The 19,154-nt window shown below is 38.8% G+C and overlaps 1 protein-coding gene across 4 annotated transcripts in view; it reads left to right on the forward strand.

Annotated features, from left to right (window-relative positions):
- Positions 1-10,857, forward strand: part of CSGALNACT2 (chondroitin sulfate N-acetylgalactosaminyltransferase 2) — a 43,510-nt gene extending 32,653 nt beyond the window's left edge. For 3 of the 4 annotated variants that reach the window (XM_060769052.2, XM_060769050.2, XM_060769051.2), the window contains 5 exons: positions 316-417; positions 1,957-2,135; positions 2,853-2,947; positions 5,953-6,034; positions 9,390-10,857. In XM_060769052.2, the coding sequence (XP_060625035.2) occupies positions 316-417; positions 1,957-2,135; positions 2,853-2,947; positions 5,953-6,034; positions 9,390-9,682 (751 nt within the window). In that variant the 3' untranslated portion in view covers positions 9,683-10,857. The remainder of the gene's footprint in view (positions 1-315; positions 418-1,956; positions 2,136-2,852; positions 2,948-5,952; positions 6,035-9,389) is intronic. The other variant, XM_067466972.1, reaches the window with a different exon arrangement.
- Positions 10,858-19,154: the final 8,297 nt, after the last annotated feature.

Consider the following 19,154-nt stretch of genomic DNA (forward strand, 5'->3'; position numbering starts at 1 on the left):
TAAGGCACTAGTTTGAGCACTAATGTGATCTAAAGATCCAGTAATGGAAAACAGGAGAAAAGGAAAAGTGAGATGGAACTATTTGTCTTTCACTTCAAATAGACTGCACACTTGGAGCTCTGAAATTCTAGAGAGTAACACAATAATTTCATGATTAATTTAGTCAGATTGATTTCTAGGTAGCAAGAGGGGATCCATTTGTTAACATTACAAATTCATTGTGTTATGTTCTAATTTTACCTATTCCTTGCTAAGAGAGCTCTTGTTGGCCTATTGTAATGCTAGACACCTGGCACTCTTGTTTTTCTCCTTCAGAGAAGTGTGCATTAATCAGGACAAGCGGATTCATCTCACTGTAGTATATTTTGGACATGAAGGGCTTTCTGAAGTCAAGAGCATCTTAGAATCAGTTGCCAGGTGAGTTATGAAATTCTCTGCATATGACCTTATAAAAATCCCATTTATTGGTCAGTTTCTTGCTTTTGTCCCAGTATGTAGCTTAGTTTCGTGTTCATTCAACAAAAGGATTGTAGTAATTGGATAAGAGAAACATGCAAATCACTTAGAAATGAGAAAAAAGTTTATCCAATGTTACAATTGTTTCAATTTTAGTGAGCCAGTATCACAGGCCTTGTTTATTTTATTTTATTTTATGCGTTGTTTTTAGGCACTTTGTGTCATGCGTAATCCGCCCCGAGTCTCTTTGGGGGAGATGGAGGCGGGGTACAAAAATGAAGTTGTTGTTGTTGTTGTTGTTATCATTATTACTTTGTTGTTGTATTTAATATATATGCAAGTTTGACTTTTGCTGATTTGATTATTCATAGATTTAAATAAAATGTGTATTCTAGGAATTTCTAGATCCTTCAGTGCAGTTTTATGGACAATTTCCACTAGAAGGTGCGCCAGGACCTAGAAATTCCTAGGGGTTCTCACAGGTTTAAAAAAGTAGTGTTTTTTAATTTGTGCCTTTTCCCACATTCAAGGGAGTCTAATGCCCTAACCCCAGAAAATGTGTACGGTTGACTATATATCTTACATATATCCTACAAAAAAACCTGATGGCTGAAATTTTTTACAAAACTATACAAATTGATAAACACAACCTCTATAAAAAAAAACCTACAAACAAACAAACAAACAAACAAAAAGCAGTAGTAAAACAAAATCTCAATCTTGGAAGTAACACACACCAATTCAAGCATCAGCTACCACCAACAAGCCTCTCAAACAACTATATGGTAACCCAGTGGTAAAACAGTATTTCATAATAAGACTTCACTGACAAGGAAGATCCTTTCTCACATTGGATCTTGGGCAGTAGGATCAGCATAAGTCAATAGGCACCTATAAGGTTCAAACTCAACATTGATTTAATAGCTTATAGTCATAGTTACTAAATAGTAATATTTAATTTGAAGAGAGAATGGAAATCTCACTGCTATCTCGAGGCTAATTATTTTTACCTGAATAAGCAAGTCCAGAGCAATGACTTCATTAAACATGGCTTGGTCTGAAATTAGCCTAGTCAATCCATCCTAAACTAAAGTGTCACTACTAAGAAACTAGCATTATTTCAAGTAAAATCCAGTATAAAATGCAGCATCCCGAAATGTTTCATAAAAGCTGGTGGACTCAGGATGTGCTTGTGCTGTCTGTGTGCTCACATGTGTGTATTTTATTTTAATGTATGTTGTTTTATACACTGTTTTTTTTTTTTTTGTTTCTTTGCTTTTATGTCTTGTGGGCATTGTGTCCCATGTGTAAGCCACCCTGAGTCCCTTTGGGGAGATGGTGGTGAGATATAAAAATGTTGTTGTTATCTGGACTTGCTTATTCTCCCTAAGGGACAAAGGCAGAATATAAATACAATTTGTTGTTGTTGTTGTTGTTGTGTGTCCTGAACAGAAAAAATGCCTATCTTTTTGTTGTTACTTTCTCTTATTCCCCTTTCAGAGAGGCTAGCTTTCATAATTATACTCTGGTATCTTTGAATGAGGAATTCAATCGTGGTCGAGGACTAGACGTGGGTGCCAGAGCCTGGGAAAAAGGCGAGGTCTTGATGTTCTTCTGCGATGTTGATATTTATTTCAATGTTGAGTTCTTAAATAGCTGTCGTTTGAATGCTGAACCAGGTATGTTCATGCTAAGATGAATAAATGGGGTGGGGGGTTCTTGGTATCACTTATTCCTTTTCCATTCTATGCTTACCTGCTCTGCCCATGCTTTCATCTAAGACGGCTAAATAGTGCTGATGCTCTTCTGCCTTGGTTGTAAATGTCCTTCAAAAATTGGGCTGGCTACTCCTACAGCTGCAGGGGTAAATCTAGAATTAGTCCCAGTGAGAATAGTCCTAATCAGATTAGTGGGACTAAATTATGTCTTGACTAACAAAATCAAATCATTTGAATGGGTCTCCAGTAGATGAAACTAACATTGAATTTAGCATATAACTTTGGCTAGTTAATAAACTAACAACCTGCTCAGGAACAAAAACCTAAGCATGACAGATATGGAGTGTGAGACTCAAATATCTGTGGTTATAATCATGTGTGCTGAAAATGTATAATTCAATACGTTTAAAAACATTTCTCCAGTAATTTGCTCTTTGTGAACTCCAGTTTACCCTCCATGCCTCTGGAGTGGATATTTTTTTGGTACCAATTCTAACCCCAGTCCTCCTGCTATTGCATAAAAAAGTGATATTTGATCCAAAGCCTTAAGAGACAAGCCTGCCTCTTTTGCATTTCTTGTCAAATAGATTACTGACTTATAAAAAAGGAGATTTGCCACTGCCTGTATTTGCTGAATGATGTCCCACAATGAGTAACAAATCATTTCTGTCTTTATAGGTAAGAAAGTTTTCTATCCTGTGGTATTCAGCCTTTATAATCCTGCCATTGTCTATGCTAATCAAGATGTGCCACCTCCTGTGGAACAGCAGTTGGTAAGTGACAGGAGCTGAAAGAGGCTTAAAAACTTTTCTCTCTGCATTAACAGAGTTAGTTCAGTGTGGCACATGGGCAAAGGTGAAGCACTGCTAAACCCTAGCTGGCTGTCTCTTATGTCCTCATTGAATTGGCCCCAAGCATTTCAGGAGGAAGGGAGCACAATGAAGTGTCTATAAACAATATTTGCAGATGTCTGTCCATTCCAAAGCTTGACAGAATTTAGATTTCTTTTTATTAACATCATGTTATGTTCATCAAAAGTGAACGACTGTTAGCACTCCTACTGCAGTGAATGAAAGTGGTATTTTCTTTTTTCCCCCCTAAATAAAAAAATATTGAGAGCAATAGACCAGAACTTCTTAAACTTTTTTCACTTGCGATCCCTTTTCACTTGAGCATTTTTTATGTGACCTCGGGCTATCTATATAAATAAAAATGTAATGTTCATTTGTGGGATTAACATAACTCAAAAACCACTGGACAAATTGACACAAAGTTTAGACACTACACCCCTAACAGACCAATGAGTGACCAACATTCATGAACCCCTCCCAAAAAAACAGCAGAAAGGTCTTTAAAACCCAAGCTAAATGATAATACAGTGCATGCGTGAAAACGACAGATCCCAGCATCCCCAGCATCCTTTAGGAGAGGAGGATGATCCAAATGCACTGCTTCCAAGCTGCAAGCTTTCTTCTCCTTGGATTTCTTTGAGAGCGTCCTAATCTGTATATATTTCCTATTTCCTATTCCTGGACTGCAACTCTCAGCAATCCTCCAGATAGATAAGATATATATTTCAGTGGTTCTCAACCTGGGGTCCCCAGATGTTTTTGGCCAAGCTTCAAATAGTCCAACGAGAGGCAGCCAGGTTAATAACTGGGGTGGTATACAGGGAGCATATAACTCCCATGTTACGCCAGCTCCACTGGCTGCCAGTTTGTTACCGAGCACAATTCAAAGTGCTGGCTTTGGCCTATAAAGCCCTAAACGGCCCCGGCCCAAATTACCTGTCCAAACGCATCTCCCTCTATGTACCATCGCGGAGATTAAGATCCTCCGGGGAGGCCCTGCTTTCCGTCCTGCCATTGTCACAAGCGCGACTGGTGGGGACGAGAGACAGGGCCTTCCTGGTGATTGCTCCCCGGCTATGGAACTCCCTTCCTTTTGAGATCAGGTCGGCCCCCTCTCTCCTGTCCTTTAGAAGGATGGTAAAAACTTGGCTGTGGGACCAAGCTTTCGGGACAGGGCAATGAAGCGACAATGGGAAAGATGACAGGGCCAATTGGATTTGATGCGGATGGCTAGGACGGTTTTAAATTGTGCTATTTTAAATGGTGTATTTTAATATTTAGATAAATGTTTAAATGTTTATGTTTTGTATCCAAGCATTGAATGTTTGCCATGTATATGTTGTGCTCCGCTCTGAGTCCCCTTCGGGGCGAGAAGGGCGGAATATAAGTGTTTTAAATAAATAAATAAATAAATAATAAACAACTCCCAGAAATCCCAGCCAGTTTACCAGCTGTTAGGATTTCTGGGAGTTGAAGGCCAAAAACATCTGGGGACCCCAGGTTGAGAACCACTGGATTAGATAGAGATAAATAGTAGATAGATCAATCAGGAAGACTGCTGGGAGTTACAGTCCATGAATAGGTAGAGCAGGAAGAAAAGAGAGAAAGAAAAGGGGAGGGGAAGGATGTTTATTAGGCTTGGGCCTGAATCAGTTTGAATGAAAAAGATTTGTAGTAGTAAATTTTATTGATTAGCCTGTAGGCTATATCACAACACCAAACTAAACAAAAAGGCTTGATAAAACTTGATTTGTAGTTTTTGGTGGGCCGTTTTATATAATCTCCGAAAACACACCGGGGAGGAGGGAGCTGAAAAACCCAGCAAAATGGATTAAGGGAAGTCAATTTTATTGGCTACTGGAGAGGAGAAAGTTACGTCTGCAATATACCTGAGGCAGGGGCTGCTGTAGGGCTCCTGGGAGAAGATGGGATTATTGCAGCATCTTTTTCTCCTTCCCCCGGCTGCAGCAGCATTCTCCATTTCTTTTTGGAAAGTTTCCTAGGCTCCTTCTTCAGAGAGGGCCTGCTGGGGAGTTGCTTTCCCAGCAGCACTTGCATGGGGCAGGCATTGAAATGCGTCTGGGTTCCTCTTGGAGCATGATAGGAGTTGAAGTTCTATTCTCTCTCTCTGTCTCGGTCTCTGTCTCTGTCTCTCTGTGTGTGTTTCATGGTTGTGTCCATTCTTTGATTGGCTGAGAATGGACACAACCAGCAACTACAATTCCCAGAACCCTCTCTTGTGGGTTGTCTTATTTTTAAATAAATGTTATGGTTAAAACTTACAATAATTCTAAAACATCAGTAGATTGGTGAATTGTTTTGAAATTTGGCAAGCCTGGAGTTGTAAATGGAATCTAAACCTGAGGTAGGTTTTATGCAGATAGGCCTTAAAATGACAGAAGATTGAGTCTTCAAAGTTTCCCATTGTAGCCAATGGGACAATTTTTGCCGAATTGAAAGGCGAACTCCTCCCCTTTCAAGTAACTTCCCGATAAACAGAATGAGGGGTCAGCCAAGAATAGACTCCAAAATGGGATACCTTTTGGCCAAGTTGCACACCCGTAATGTTTATGCTTTATTTGGATTGGTAGACAACCCAACGTGTGTGGATTTTTTGAAAACTGAAAATACATTCAGGGCACATTGTGATATGATTTTAATAACTATGCTTTAAGAAGGAGATTGGGAATCCTCTGCATATGGTTGCCATTTTCACCAACAGTCCTATGTGGGTTGCTATCTTTAGGTTTCTACTTTATATTATGAGCTTGGAGCTTTGAGGAAAGGAAATTTCAATCTGAAACAAAATGAGGAGGGAGTGAGATGAGTGAGGAACTCCCTGAAGTCAGATTCATATCAGGTCCTGCTTTGTTTCTGCTCCGTAAAAAAATTCTGAAGACTAAAATGCCCGTATTGTTTCATTATAGGTACACAAAAAGGATTCTGGTTTTTGGCGGGATTTTGGCTTTGGGATGACTTGCCAGTATCGAACAGATTTCTTGGCTATTGGTAAGATCCCTGATTCTGCTTGTGATTATGTCAAATGACCTCCACTTTATTGCTTACATGACTTGGAGTGTTTTTGCATCTTAATGGGCTTTTGGCTCAAGTACAAAAGTGACATTAGCATTTCTTAGAGAGGTCATTCATTTCAGGAAGCTATTTAAGCAATTTATATTGTTTCTAATTTCCTGCTTGTAATACAAAGTGTAATCAAATTCTGTTTCTTTACAGTTTATGGATTTTTGTGGCGATGTATTCATGCATTCTGAGATTTTTGCCACTTCATTTTAAAGTGGCAAAAGGTAGTACTTTCAGTCCCTGAGTTACAAACAACTGACTTACAAATTATTCATAGTTAAGAACAGGTGTGGAACAACAAGAAGTGAGAGAAATCTACCACTAGGAAGGGAAATTCACGCATGGAAAAGTTATCATAGGGAAAAGGCGTCTCTGCTGAAGCTTTATTACCAATCCTTGTTTCCACAACAAGCCAATTTTTTCAAAATCCAATTATCACAGGGACAGAAAGTGAGGCGAAATCTTCTGAACGGGCACAGACAGCAAAACAAACACTGCAGAGGTGTTAACCCTTCCTTATGTTATCCAAAGCTATCTATCTATTTAAATATGGCTGAAGTTACACTTGAAAATGTATTTGTTCCGACTTACACACAAATTCAACTGAAAAACAAACCAACAGAACCTGTCTTGTTCATAACTTGGGGACTGCCTGTATAAGGTTCTGGAACAATTTTGTTTTATGTGTACATATTAGCACCACCTTGTGGTTCAATTGAGTTTTAATATATTGGATTAAATATTTTAAAATCTATTGTCTTGCAGTGAGGCATTTTCTTCCCTTTCCATTTGAAAAAGTCAATCAAAATAAATCTATACATCGTTGTTTGGTGCCTGCTGCTTGCTTGTGGCTTCTTTGTTCCTCGCTCAACTGTAGGTTCATTGCTCCCCTATGAACTGAAGAAGTGGAGCATTTGCTAGGGAAGTCATAACCAGAGGAGGCAAATGAAGTAATTTAAGTGAGAAGAAGGGGGAGATAGGGCTAATTCCAATCATAAATTAAATGGAAAAAGAGTGGTATATTTCTGCTTTGGAATGTATGGTTTTTCACCATCCCATTATTTGTTGTTATCTTGATTTCAGTTGTTTTTCTCTTTTAAATAAGTGTATGAAGTCATAATTTTTAATGATAATGCTCTGAAAAAAGTTAGTCTTTAACTCAAGACTTTAACTAAAGAACATTTTGTTGCCAAAATACAGTGGCTAGGTTTCTTTTTTCTCCTAGTTTTTTTTTCTTCCTTTAACTGCAGAGGAGGACATGCACGCACATTGAAGTACATTGTTTTTTGGAGACTGGGCAAGAATCCAATACCTGCCTACTTATACAGTTCAAAGGAAAACCTGCTATTAGTATATGTGTCCACTTTCCAGGAATGGCACAAATGCGGGTTTTATTTCTGTCTCAAAAGTAGGATTTAGTTGTTCCAAGTGAAATAGTTATGCATCAAAGTGGGACATAGGCAACCTAAGTCCTGCGTTCTGAGTTTCTCAAGCCCATTTTTGCTACTACAATGCTCCTCTCTGCAATTTCTTAATCCTACCCTCCCCCACCAAAAAAACTAGTTATATCCCGAAAAGACTTTTTTTTTTGAAAACTGGATGTGAATAAACTCCAGTTCACTTCCTATTTTCAAATGGATCATGAAAGCATGGCAGCACCATCAAAAGTGACAGTGCATTTGAAAAGAAAACAAACTGCTGAGATCCTTTGGGGGTAGGTATTGAGTACTCCCCTCAACTCTGGCATTGTTATGTTCCTGATTGATGCCTTTCAGCTGCAGTTTTCTTCGTGAATAATTTGCTTTTGTTGTTAAGATCTACTGTGAATTAATTTTTTGTACCAAATTTTTGTAGAGATTACAAAATTGTTAGCTGGCTACCTCTGAATGCTATTTTCAAATTCAAAGAGAGATCTTTATCTGTATAGAAAAGGCTAAATAATATAAGGAAGATGATGGAATTTACTCTCTGAATGTTCATGGCAAAGTCTGGTCATTTAAAGATTTTCACAGCTGAGGATAACAACTGAATAATCCAACTAAAATATAATATGTGATCTTCGAGACCGCATCTCTTTTTATGAACCAGCGCAGGCTTTGAGATCAGCAGGGGAGGCCCTTCCCTCTGTTCCACCACCGTCTCAAGCATGGTTGGTGGGGACGAGAGAGAGGGCCTTCTCTGTAGTGCCTCCCTGGCTTTGGGATACCCTCCCAAAAGAGATTAGGTTAGCCCGCACCTTGACTCCTTCTGATCCAGCCTAAAAACATGGATTTTTTAAGCAGACTTTTGGCCTCAAGTAGGCTGAAATTTGAGGTTGATACTTTGGCACTTTAATTGTGATTTGAAGACAGTGAGTTTTAACTACAGATGGACTGCGTTTTAAACTGTTTTATTTTATTTTATGTATTAATAGTGGTGGGTTTTATAACTGTTATGTGATATTGTTTTATGCGCATGTACCATTTATGTTATATGTAGTATATAACATATATAACAGTCCCTTTTGGGAGCTGGTGGCAGGATATAAATAAAGATGATGATGATTTGTTATTGAAGAGTTTGCACTTCTCTTAGTTTAAATGAATTCATAATGTTTGATGATTAAAAAAAACATACTTCTCTATTTTTCTCCTTTCTGTGTAACTGTTTTATTTTCAATGTATTGTCGAAGGCTTTCATGGCCAGAATCACTGGATTGTTGTAGGTTTTTTCAGGCTATATGGCCATACCTCTAGAACAGGGGTCTTCAAACTAAGGCCCGGGGCCAGATGCGGCCCTCCAAGGTCATTTACACGGCCCTCAATCAGGGTCAACCTAAGTCTGAAACGACTTGAAAGCACACAACAACAATCCTATCTCATCAGCCAAAAGTAGGCCCACACTTCCCACTGAAATACTAATAAGTTTATATTTGTTTAAATTGTTCTTCAGTTTAATTATTATATTGCATTTAAGTGTTTTTTGCACTACAAAAAACAGTGTGCAGTGTGCATAGGAATTCATTCATGTGTTTTTCAAATTATAATCCGGCCCTCCAACAGTTTGAGGGACTGTGACCTGGCCCTCTGTTTAAAAAGTTTGTGGACCCCTGCTCTAGAACATGGTCATATAGCCCAAAAAACCCTACAACAACCCACTGTTTTTTTTTCTTTCTCAAATACCTAGAATTATGAAAGTGCTGTTGGTGACATGTTGCTTGACTCTTCCCCACTATGACATTTGGTCAAAATTCATCTGCTTCATAAGTATAGTTTTTAACAATTCTCTTCACTGTTTCTCACAGGTGGTTTTGACTTGGAAGTCAAAGGTTGGGGCGGAGAGGACGTTCACCTTTATCGAAAATACCTGCATGGTGACCTGATTGTGGTCAGGACCCCGGTGCCGGGCCTCTTTCACCTCTGGCATGAGAAGCACTGTGCGGATGAATTGACTCCAGAGCAATATCGCATGTGTATTCAGTCTAAAGCCATGAATGAGGCATCTCACTCTCACCTGGGGATGTTGGTATTCAGGGAGGAGATAGAGGCCCATCTGCGTAAGCAGGCGTACAGGACTAACAGTGAAGCAATAGGCTAAAACAGTTCTCAGTGCAATCCACAAACTCTAGAGTTGCTACGAACCAGCATCATTCTGAAGCCTTAATTAACTCAGCTTAAAAAAATGCAGTGCCTCTCTCTTGATGAAGATGAGCTCCAAGATCTTTATCTCAGCTGGTATTGACACATTTCATCGAAGCAGACTCTTTTGTGGAAGGAAATATTTCTCTTTGCATTTCCACATGCAGTTGTTCAAGAGGAAATTAACCAAGGGCAGAATGTGATCATTTTTCCACATCTAGATTTTTCTTTTTAACTTTTTTTTCTTCTTAGATCTGCATTACATCTGGGTAGGAAACTATTTCACTACTTGTGATTATTCTGTATTATTCATTTCACCGTCATCCTTAGAAAGAGGCACTGTATCGATGTATTCGTTTGACGGGGAAAAAGACACCGAGACAAGACCATATGCAAAAACATGATACGTTGTGCAGCTAGAATCACTGAATTCGCCTTATTATTCATCAGGTACATGAATCAGTTTTCAAATATATCTATATATTTAAAGTTTTTTTAAAAAAAGAGGCCATTGAACAGTTGACTGTAATATTTAGATTGTAAATGAGCTTGTATGCTATTTGCTTATCCTAGCTGCTGGCCAAATGATGTTTGCATGTTTCAGGATGTAGAAAGAGAATCTGTCTGAACACATAGCAGTTCACTTCACTGCCTCATTATTACACTTCTGATGTCATTTGTTCTTCAGGTGAATGTTGAAGTCTCATCACATAAGTGAATGGACTGAAAACTGGAGAAATTGCATTGAAAGATTAGACAACAATTGATGGCTAACTATGCTAACCTGGATCCATTTCTCCTTTTTATTTTACTTCTTTCAGTGGGCACAAGAATGGATCCTGCTCAAGCTCTGTTGAAATGAAAAAAGGTTTTTTAGTAACTAATGTGGTTTGCAGAGGAGACACTAAGAGCCCATTAAATTCAGGGTCAGTTAAATTATCCCATTTTTTAGTTCTGAACAACTGTGTACTTTTTGCATATCGTTCTGGACACTGGTCCCTTTTTTAAACATGTAGTTTGCCTTTCTATAACATTGTGGAGAGCAATTAAGTCGTCAGAAGTGGAGAGAATGTAATGCAAGTTGGCTTGCTGTTGTCTTATCTTTATAATTAAATTGAATACTCTTGTGTTTTATTATTTGGCTTGTCTCTTATTTTTGAAGCCTTGAAACAGATGTGCCTCAATCTATTTTAGAGGGAAACAGTACCTTATAATGTGTTGTCGAAAGCTTTCATGGCCAAAATTGCTGGGTTGCTGTGAGTTTTCTGGGTTGTATGACCATGTTCCAGAAGCATTCTCTCCTGACGTTTCACCCACATCTATGGCAGGCATCCTCAGAGGTTGAGGGGCCTAATTCTGAGGTTAGTTTGCAAAGCCCTTGATTTTGAAGTCATTCATCTCATTGCGAAGAAATATTACAACCACCATGTAATAACTGGGTTGCTGTGAGTTTTCCAGGCTGTATGGCCATGTTCCAGAAGCATTCTCTCCTGTCCACATCTATGGCAGGCATCCTCAGAGGTTGAGGTGTCTGTTGGAAACTAGGTAAGTGAGATTTATATATATCTGGAAAGTCCAGGGTAGGAGAAAGAACTTTTGTCTGCTTGAGGCAAGCAAGAATGGAGGAAACAACGAAAATGAACAAAATCTGGGTATTAGTATTTTAAAAACCTCTAAAATCAGGATAGTAATTAAAGAGCAACACTCAAAAAAGGGGGAATTCCAGACAGAAAATAATCAAGGCCAGCTAACACCTCCCAACAAAGGATTTTCCTCAGGCAGGAAACAGGCTTTGAAGCTGAAAGGCTCTTCAGTGCTAATCAAGATGGCCATTTGCAACATTCACACTTGCCTCAAGCAGACAAGAGTTCTTTCTCCCACCCTGGACATTCCACAGATATATAAACCTCACTGTCTCTGAGCATGGCTGCTATAGATGTGGGCAAAACATCAGGACAGAATTCTTTTGAACATGGTCATACAGCCTGGAAAACTCACAGCAACCCAGTATCTTATAATACCATGATGGTAGTGTGACTGTAAAATCCTATGCTGGATATGCGTGGAAGACCAATGCTTTACAGTTACAAGATCATTCCAACATTTCAGTGTTTGTACTTGTGTGAAAAATAATCCTGACAGTGCAGGTTTGTCAACACAAATCATATAAACTCCAAGCCTTTAAATAACCCATGCAGACTAAATTATGCATCACACAGCCCTATATTTTTCTCTCTACCCTGACTCCTACAAAAGCTATCAAATAGAGAGGGAGAGGTGGAAAATAGGACAACCAGCTCTATTTAACTCTCTCTCCAAATTGTTTCCTTCCTGACCATCGCACTTTTCTTTGCAAGAGCTAGAGCTCTTTCCTTATTCTTCTGACATCTCATTTAGCATATAGGCATTGACAGTCAAGCGTTTGTTAGTCTTGGGAGCTGTTTCAACTACAGAGTTGAGTAAATGCTTCAATAATGTTTATTTAGTAAAGGAATTGAAGCCTTACACATTTGAAGCTCCTCCTTTGGAAGCTTTTAAACAGGCTGGATGGCCATCTATAGTGGGTTCTTTGATTGACCTTTCCTACATGGCAGCGGGTTGGACTAGATGGTCCATGTGGTCTCTTCCAAATCTATGATTGTGTGTGTGTGTATGTATACGTGTGTATATGTGTGTGTGTGTGTGTGTGTGTATAGATATATACATACATACATACATATATATATATATATATATATATACACACACACATACACACACACACACACACACACACACACACACAGCAAAAACACAAGATGCAAAACTGGCTTTCATCTAATCCTGGCTAACCAGATAGTTTCAAGAAGCCAACCAGCAAAGTGTGACATCAGATGTCCCTCCCTCCATTATTATGTCATCATCCAACTAGTATTCAGACAAGCCATCTTAACACATGGAGAGTCTCAGAAGATAGGACCAGGTCTAATGGCTTTATGTTACATGAGGGATGATTTAAATTGAATCTTATTTGGCAGAGTAACCAATTTGTCTAGCATGGTGCTGGAATCTCCTTTTTGGATGCCTTAAAAAGGAACTGGACAACAACCTAGCTGGAAATCCTTCGTTCAGAAGGAATAGGACTTGATGGCACTTAGTGTTCATTCCAGTTCTGTGATTCTGTGAGTATCGTAACTACGGGCAGTCCTCAAGTTACAAACAAAATAGGTTCTGTAGGTTTGTTCTTAAGTTAAATTTGTTTGGAAGTCATAATAGGTGCATTTTTTCAGTGTACCCTCAGCCAAATATGTATATATACTTAGATAGCATAGTGAACAGTTAACCCCCTCTGCGGTGTTTGTTTTTTTTTGTCTGTGCCCCTGTTCAGAAGATTTCTCTTCACTTTCTGTCCCTGTGATAGTTGGATTTTGAAAAAAAAAAAGGCTTGTTGTGGAAACAAGGATTGGTGATAAAGGTTCAAGAGTGAATTTCCCTTCCAAGGTATAGATTTCTATCACTTTCTGTTGTCTCACCCCTGTTCTTAACTGTGAGTCTTATATAAGTCTATTGTTTGTAACCTGGGGACTGCCTGTAAATATTTTGGACAATAGTCAGGGTTTTTTGTTTGGTTTTTTTTGGACAGGGCTATCCTTTGTCAAAAAGGACATGATAACTGTTCAGCTTTCTTCTAGACTCTTTCCAATCTAGCCTCAGGAGATCATAGGTTGGATGAATTGTGATGGAATGGTATGATTTTCAGCTTTTAGCCTCCATCCATTTCTATGCAGTTGGCCAGAAAATCAGCCGAAGAGATGTTTTTGGTAGGAATAAAATGGGGCAGGTTGATAATGATGGGGAAGGGATAAGCAGAGCATTGCTTTACCTACTCTCACAGTTTGGTTTATACATTTCTAAGAGGTGAAATTATGTATGTGGAATTTCTGTTTCTGCATTTGGACAGCAATTGCTCCTAGCAACAAATCCATAAGCTAATTTTATTGTGAGAAGAAGTGTTGAATGTTTCAGGTTCATCAAGTACCTTCTTTGCTAAAAGAACAAATCACTTAATCTTGCTTTTTTTCTTACAGAACTCTTTAGCTTCTAATAAAGAATGTATTATTATTATCCAAGACTAGGACTCTGAGCAATGGGTTGAAATGATAGGAAATGAGATTACACCTGAACATTAGGAAGCCCATGAGAACCGTTCAGCAGTGGAACTCTGACTCAAAGTGTAGTAGAGGCTTCTTCTTTGGAGCCTTTTAAACAGAGGTTGGACCTATCGGGGATGCTTTAATTGTGTTTTTCCTGCATGGAAGGGGGTTGGACTAGATGGCCCATGTGGTCTCTTCCAACACTACTATTCTAGATTCTATCTATGATATGCACCTATGTTATATACATTCAGGATATTTTTTAAAAAACCATATTCTGTTCATTGCATGCTTTTGACAAAAAAAAACTACGAAGAATGACAATACTGACATTTTAAAAATTAAGTAACAGTGGAATCTGGTGTATTGTTTTTAATTGTCACATAGTGTGACTAAAGAAGCATAGTGGATTAAATAGAAAGCTAAAACCATCCTTACTGGCCAAACACCAAACCTTTTTCTTAACTGACTGAATTCCATTATTTGATGTCTTCACGAACTGTGACATTATATGTTCTCAATGATGGACATTGAAATAATATCCAGATAAAATTTTCAATATGGTTTTTGAAACGATTGATTGCCATCAAAAGAGCTTATATTATACTAGCTGTCACCTGCCACGCTTTGCTGTGGCCTACATGGGGGTTCTGTGTGGGAGGTTTGGCCCAATTCTATCGTTGGTGGGGTTCAGAATGTTCTTTGATTGGAGGTGAACTATAAATCCCAGAAACTACAACTCCCAATTGTCAAGATTCTATTTTCCCCAAACTCCACCAGTGTTCACATTTGGGCATATTGAGTATTCATGTAGTGTTTGGTCCAGATCCATTATTGTTTGAGTCCACAGTGAGATGTAGATGAACTACAACTCCAAAACCAAAGGACACTGCCCTCCAAACCCTTCCAGTATTTTCTGTTGGTCATGGGAGAATGGTGCCAAGTTTGGTCCAATTCCATCATTGGTGGGATTCAGAATGCTCTTTAATTGTAGGTGAACTATAAATCCCAGCAACTACAACTTCCAAATGACAAAATCAATTTTTTTGAGTGAAAGACATACATTGGGTTGTTAGGTGTCTTGTGTCCAAATTTGGTGTCAATTCATCCAGTGGTTTTTGAGTTCTATTAATCCCACAAACAAACATTAAAATTTTATTTATATAGATTCTAGGAGAGCTATATTCCTTATTGTGGAGAATTGAGCCTTAGCCATTATTTATGCTATCAGCTATCTGTCAGCAATCTGCATTCATAAGACATAAGATCCATAATGCATGACTTTGTCTAATCTAGGCTGTGTTTGTTGGTTTCCACAGCAGGGGTTTTGGGGTTCCACAGCAGGACACATGATGTGATTTGATAATAACTTATGAAAGAGATTGAGATTCATAAGTGAATTGAATTTCCTTTAACAAATGGAACTCAAGAGTAAATGCTCTTGAAATATCTTCGGCTAGAGAAGAACAGTCTTATTCATTCTGTCTTCTGTTGTGGGATTAATTATGGCTCTTATGTGTAGGCGTCTTGGCCTATCTTTCCTCATTGAGAAAAAAAAGAACAAGTAACTATTTGTTCATAGCTAATTAAAAGTGAAATACACAGCACGCAAGTATCAATGTAGATTTTTGTGCTTGTTCATCAACGAACATTCATGGTTTAATGTCCTTCCCATTTTGTTCCAACTGTGTTGCATCTACTCAGCCTGGATGGTTTGTTCTGATGTGTTTGGTATCGATCTACTGTATTTGTCTTTTTGGCAGGGTGTGTGCAGGATCTTGCTCCAGCACCACTTTACCAATGAGTTGATTTTTTTTAATTATCAGCTTTCTCCACTGTCTAGCCATAGAGAGAAATTGGAAATACAGTACAATGGCATAGACTTTGGTAGGTCCTCTACGGTGAATGTATGGCAACTTTCAGCAGAAAAACATCACCCGAATCTCCTGGAGGATCTAGAAAATTCCTAAAGAGAATGTATTCTGTTGTGAAACTACACGTGATAGTCCTACAGGTACAAGGGTCTTACTTTATTGGATATTTACTTTCAAGTTGTCAAGTATCTTTAATCCTCTTTTGCTGTTCTACAGCTTCTCTACTTTGTATGACAGTTTTGAAGAGCAATAGATCCAGAAATATCTCATCTTCAACATAGGCACCTGCATGCCATTAGGAATAACTCCAATATGTTGTGTATCTCTATAACATACTACCTGACATGTCCATGAGTTTCCTACATGGCAGTCTGGCACAGTATGTAACCCATTACTTCTCTACTGTTTCTTCCCTTAGTATGGAATGTTGGGATCCAAACAGAAAAGGGGTTGCTAAGGCAATCCATAAACAGAGCAGACAAAGGTGTTAGAAACTGTCTTCTAGTGTAACCTTGTGATGGGAAGGAACAGTTGAGATTGTTGCCTTTTGGCTACTTTCTTCTTCTTCTGAAACTGCTCCACATCACTGAAAAGGGCAAATCTGCAGGTTCCATTTCCTTTGTTATGTATTGCTGAAGCAAAAGGAATCCCTACATCTACAAAAGGAACATCAGATTATAGTTAATTTTCTAATTCTTAACTTGATGCTGCTACCCTCAGTCTACAGCATATGTTCACCTCCTGTTGGTGATGCTGAATGGTTTTCAGTTGGGAAACGTCATGCAAAAATCAGTTTGCAAAAAACTGTTCAGCTCTGCTGGAAGGTAAGTTTTTGTTCCTGGTGATTCCTCTGGCAAAGTTTTGATTGTCACTGGAAGGGTACCAATAACAAGGGATTCACATAATGTTGAAGATGAATGTTAACTACTCTACACTTACTGATTGGCTGAGACAATAGGGATTTCTTCTACTCATAAACGATCCCTCATGGCCGAGTATGATTGCCTTCCAAGTGTCGGGTCTTGGCGGTGGATATGTAGGTGACTGTAGAGACCTATCCTTGATCTTTTGCAGTAAGGATACTGATTTCTGGATGGAAGACAGTACTGACAAGTGTTGGCTTAATGTGCTTTCCTCTTGAAAGGTTTCTCCATTTCGCCCTCCATTTGTGCCCCTTCTTCTGGTGTGTTCAGATACTGCCAACTTCAGTCTCATGACCATCTTGCTCACATCTGAGTAGTGTCCTGGTGTTTGTGCTCAGTGCTGTACTATAAATCTTTCTCAATCTGTTTGTTAGCCTGACAAGATGTAAGAATCAAAAAAGTGCAGAACACATTAAGGGATACTGGTCATCCACAAAAGGCTACTGGTACACCACAAACCTATCACATCAAATATGAGCATAAACCTACTCCTTACATTTAATATGTTTTAGTAGATTTTTTTGGTATTTTTATGTTTCTATTTGTTGTTGTCTATTAAGTTTATTAGGTTGTGTTATATTGTCAAATGTACTTGTCAATTATTTCTATATAATTGTCTGTATGGTTTATTTCCGGCAATTGAATATTTGCCTTACATGTTGGAAGCCACCCTGAGTCCCTTTGGGGAGACAGGGCAGTATACAAATAAAGTGTATTATTTATTATTATTATTACTCATAATTGGGTAGAAAAATCACCACTGGAAAAATATTTCTATCAAACTAGATCTTTTGACTGAAAAAGAGAGCAGCTAGAATTTTGTTAGTGACATACAGGCATGTAAATATAGCTCGTATATACATGTCTGTTTTAGGATAGGTCAGAAGGTACTATTCTGAAGCCCTTTGAACACCATCTAAAATCTTCCCCCAGAATCTTCCAGTTTTTAGAAGTGGCTGCTGTCATTAAACAGTCAGGAAGGGGAAAAGAGTGAAGCAATTCTAACAGTGAAGGTGTGACTGGTCCAGGCTTTGGGTTGGGAGACTTAAGAAGGATTTACATGAATGAAGGGATCAAATATTTTAAGTAGAGGGCCAGTTCATGGTCCACCAGACCACCAGATGGGACAGGACTATAGTTTAAAAAAAAACTTGAACACATTCTTATGCACACTGCAATAACTTATTTGTAGTACAAAAAAAATCCATAAATAAAAGAACAATGATACAATATTTAAAAAGAACAATTCAGCATTTTAATGGGAAGTATAGGTATGCTTTTGGCTGAAGAGGAGGTCAAGTTAATTAGGATTGTTGTTGTTGTTATATGCCTTCAAGCCATTTCAGATTTAGAACGACCCCAAGGGTAAAGTTTAGGGCAGGAACTGGGTAAATGACCTTGGAGGGCTGCATCTGGCCCGCGGGCCTTAGCTTTGGCCTCCCTGCTCTAATGGGTGAGTGCACCACATTTTTCCATCACTGGCATGGTCTGGCCTGTCTTCTTCCCACTAGTACTGGTCCTGGCCAGGGCTTAGAGGCTGCAGAGTCTGAGCACACAAAGCCAAACAAAAAGGGCATTATATCCTACCTGGTGAATGTAGGATCTCAATCATTGTGTGCTTAAGGCTGCATGCATACTATCTCATTCATCGTATAATTCTGTATAGTAAGTCAACATCATCCCCCCCCCCTTCCCAATTGATGGTGGCTATCGCTTGAAGGCGTGTCTCGGTATTTAAAAGATTAGCTGTCCCCTGCCATGCGTTGCTGTGGCCCAGTCTGTGTATATGTATTTTGTGTGTGTATATATATGTGGTTTTGCACATGGGTTGTAATGTTGTTTTGTTTTTTTGTTTTTTCAAGTCTCTTCTGCTGTGTTTTTCAGTTTTTATGAGTAGTCACTTGTTGGCCTGAGAGGTGTATTGTGTCCAAATTTGGTGTCAATTCGTCCATTGGGTTTTGAGTTATATTAATCCCACAAACGAACATTACATTTTTATTTATATAATGTTTGAAAGGCAAACACTGAATTAATAATTATGCCTGTGCCCACAGTTGCATTGATGCTATAAATTACTCCCAGAATCTCTTCATCTCACCCAGCCGCAGTGGCGCAATGGGTTAAACCCTTGTGCTGGCTGAACTGCTACCCTGAAGATTGGCAGTTCAAATCTGAAAGACAGGGTGAGCTGCAATCTGTCAGCTCCAGCTTCCCATGCAGGGGCATCAGAGAAGCCTCCCACAGAATAATAAAACATCCGGGCATCCCCTGGGCAACATCCCTGCAGATAGCCAATTCTCTCACACCAGAAGCGATTTGCAGTTTCTCAAGTAGCTTCTAACACAAAGAAAAAACAGCAATCACCTTGCCGTGTGGAAACCCCAATGTTTAATAGTAATGGAATTGCATCAACGTAGCCTGGCTGAAGCAATTTCGGTTTTATTAATGCAAGCACATCAAGTCAAACACAGAATATCCTGCTTTATGGTACAGCTTTATAT

Source organism: Anolis sagrei, chromosome 3 (assembly GCF_037176765.1).
Source record: "Anolis sagrei isolate rAnoSag1 chromosome 3, rAnoSag1.mat, whole genome shotgun sequence".
In the NCBI taxonomy this organism is placed as follows: domain Eukaryota; kingdom Metazoa; phylum Chordata; class Lepidosauria; order Squamata; family Dactyloidae; genus Anolis; species Anolis sagrei.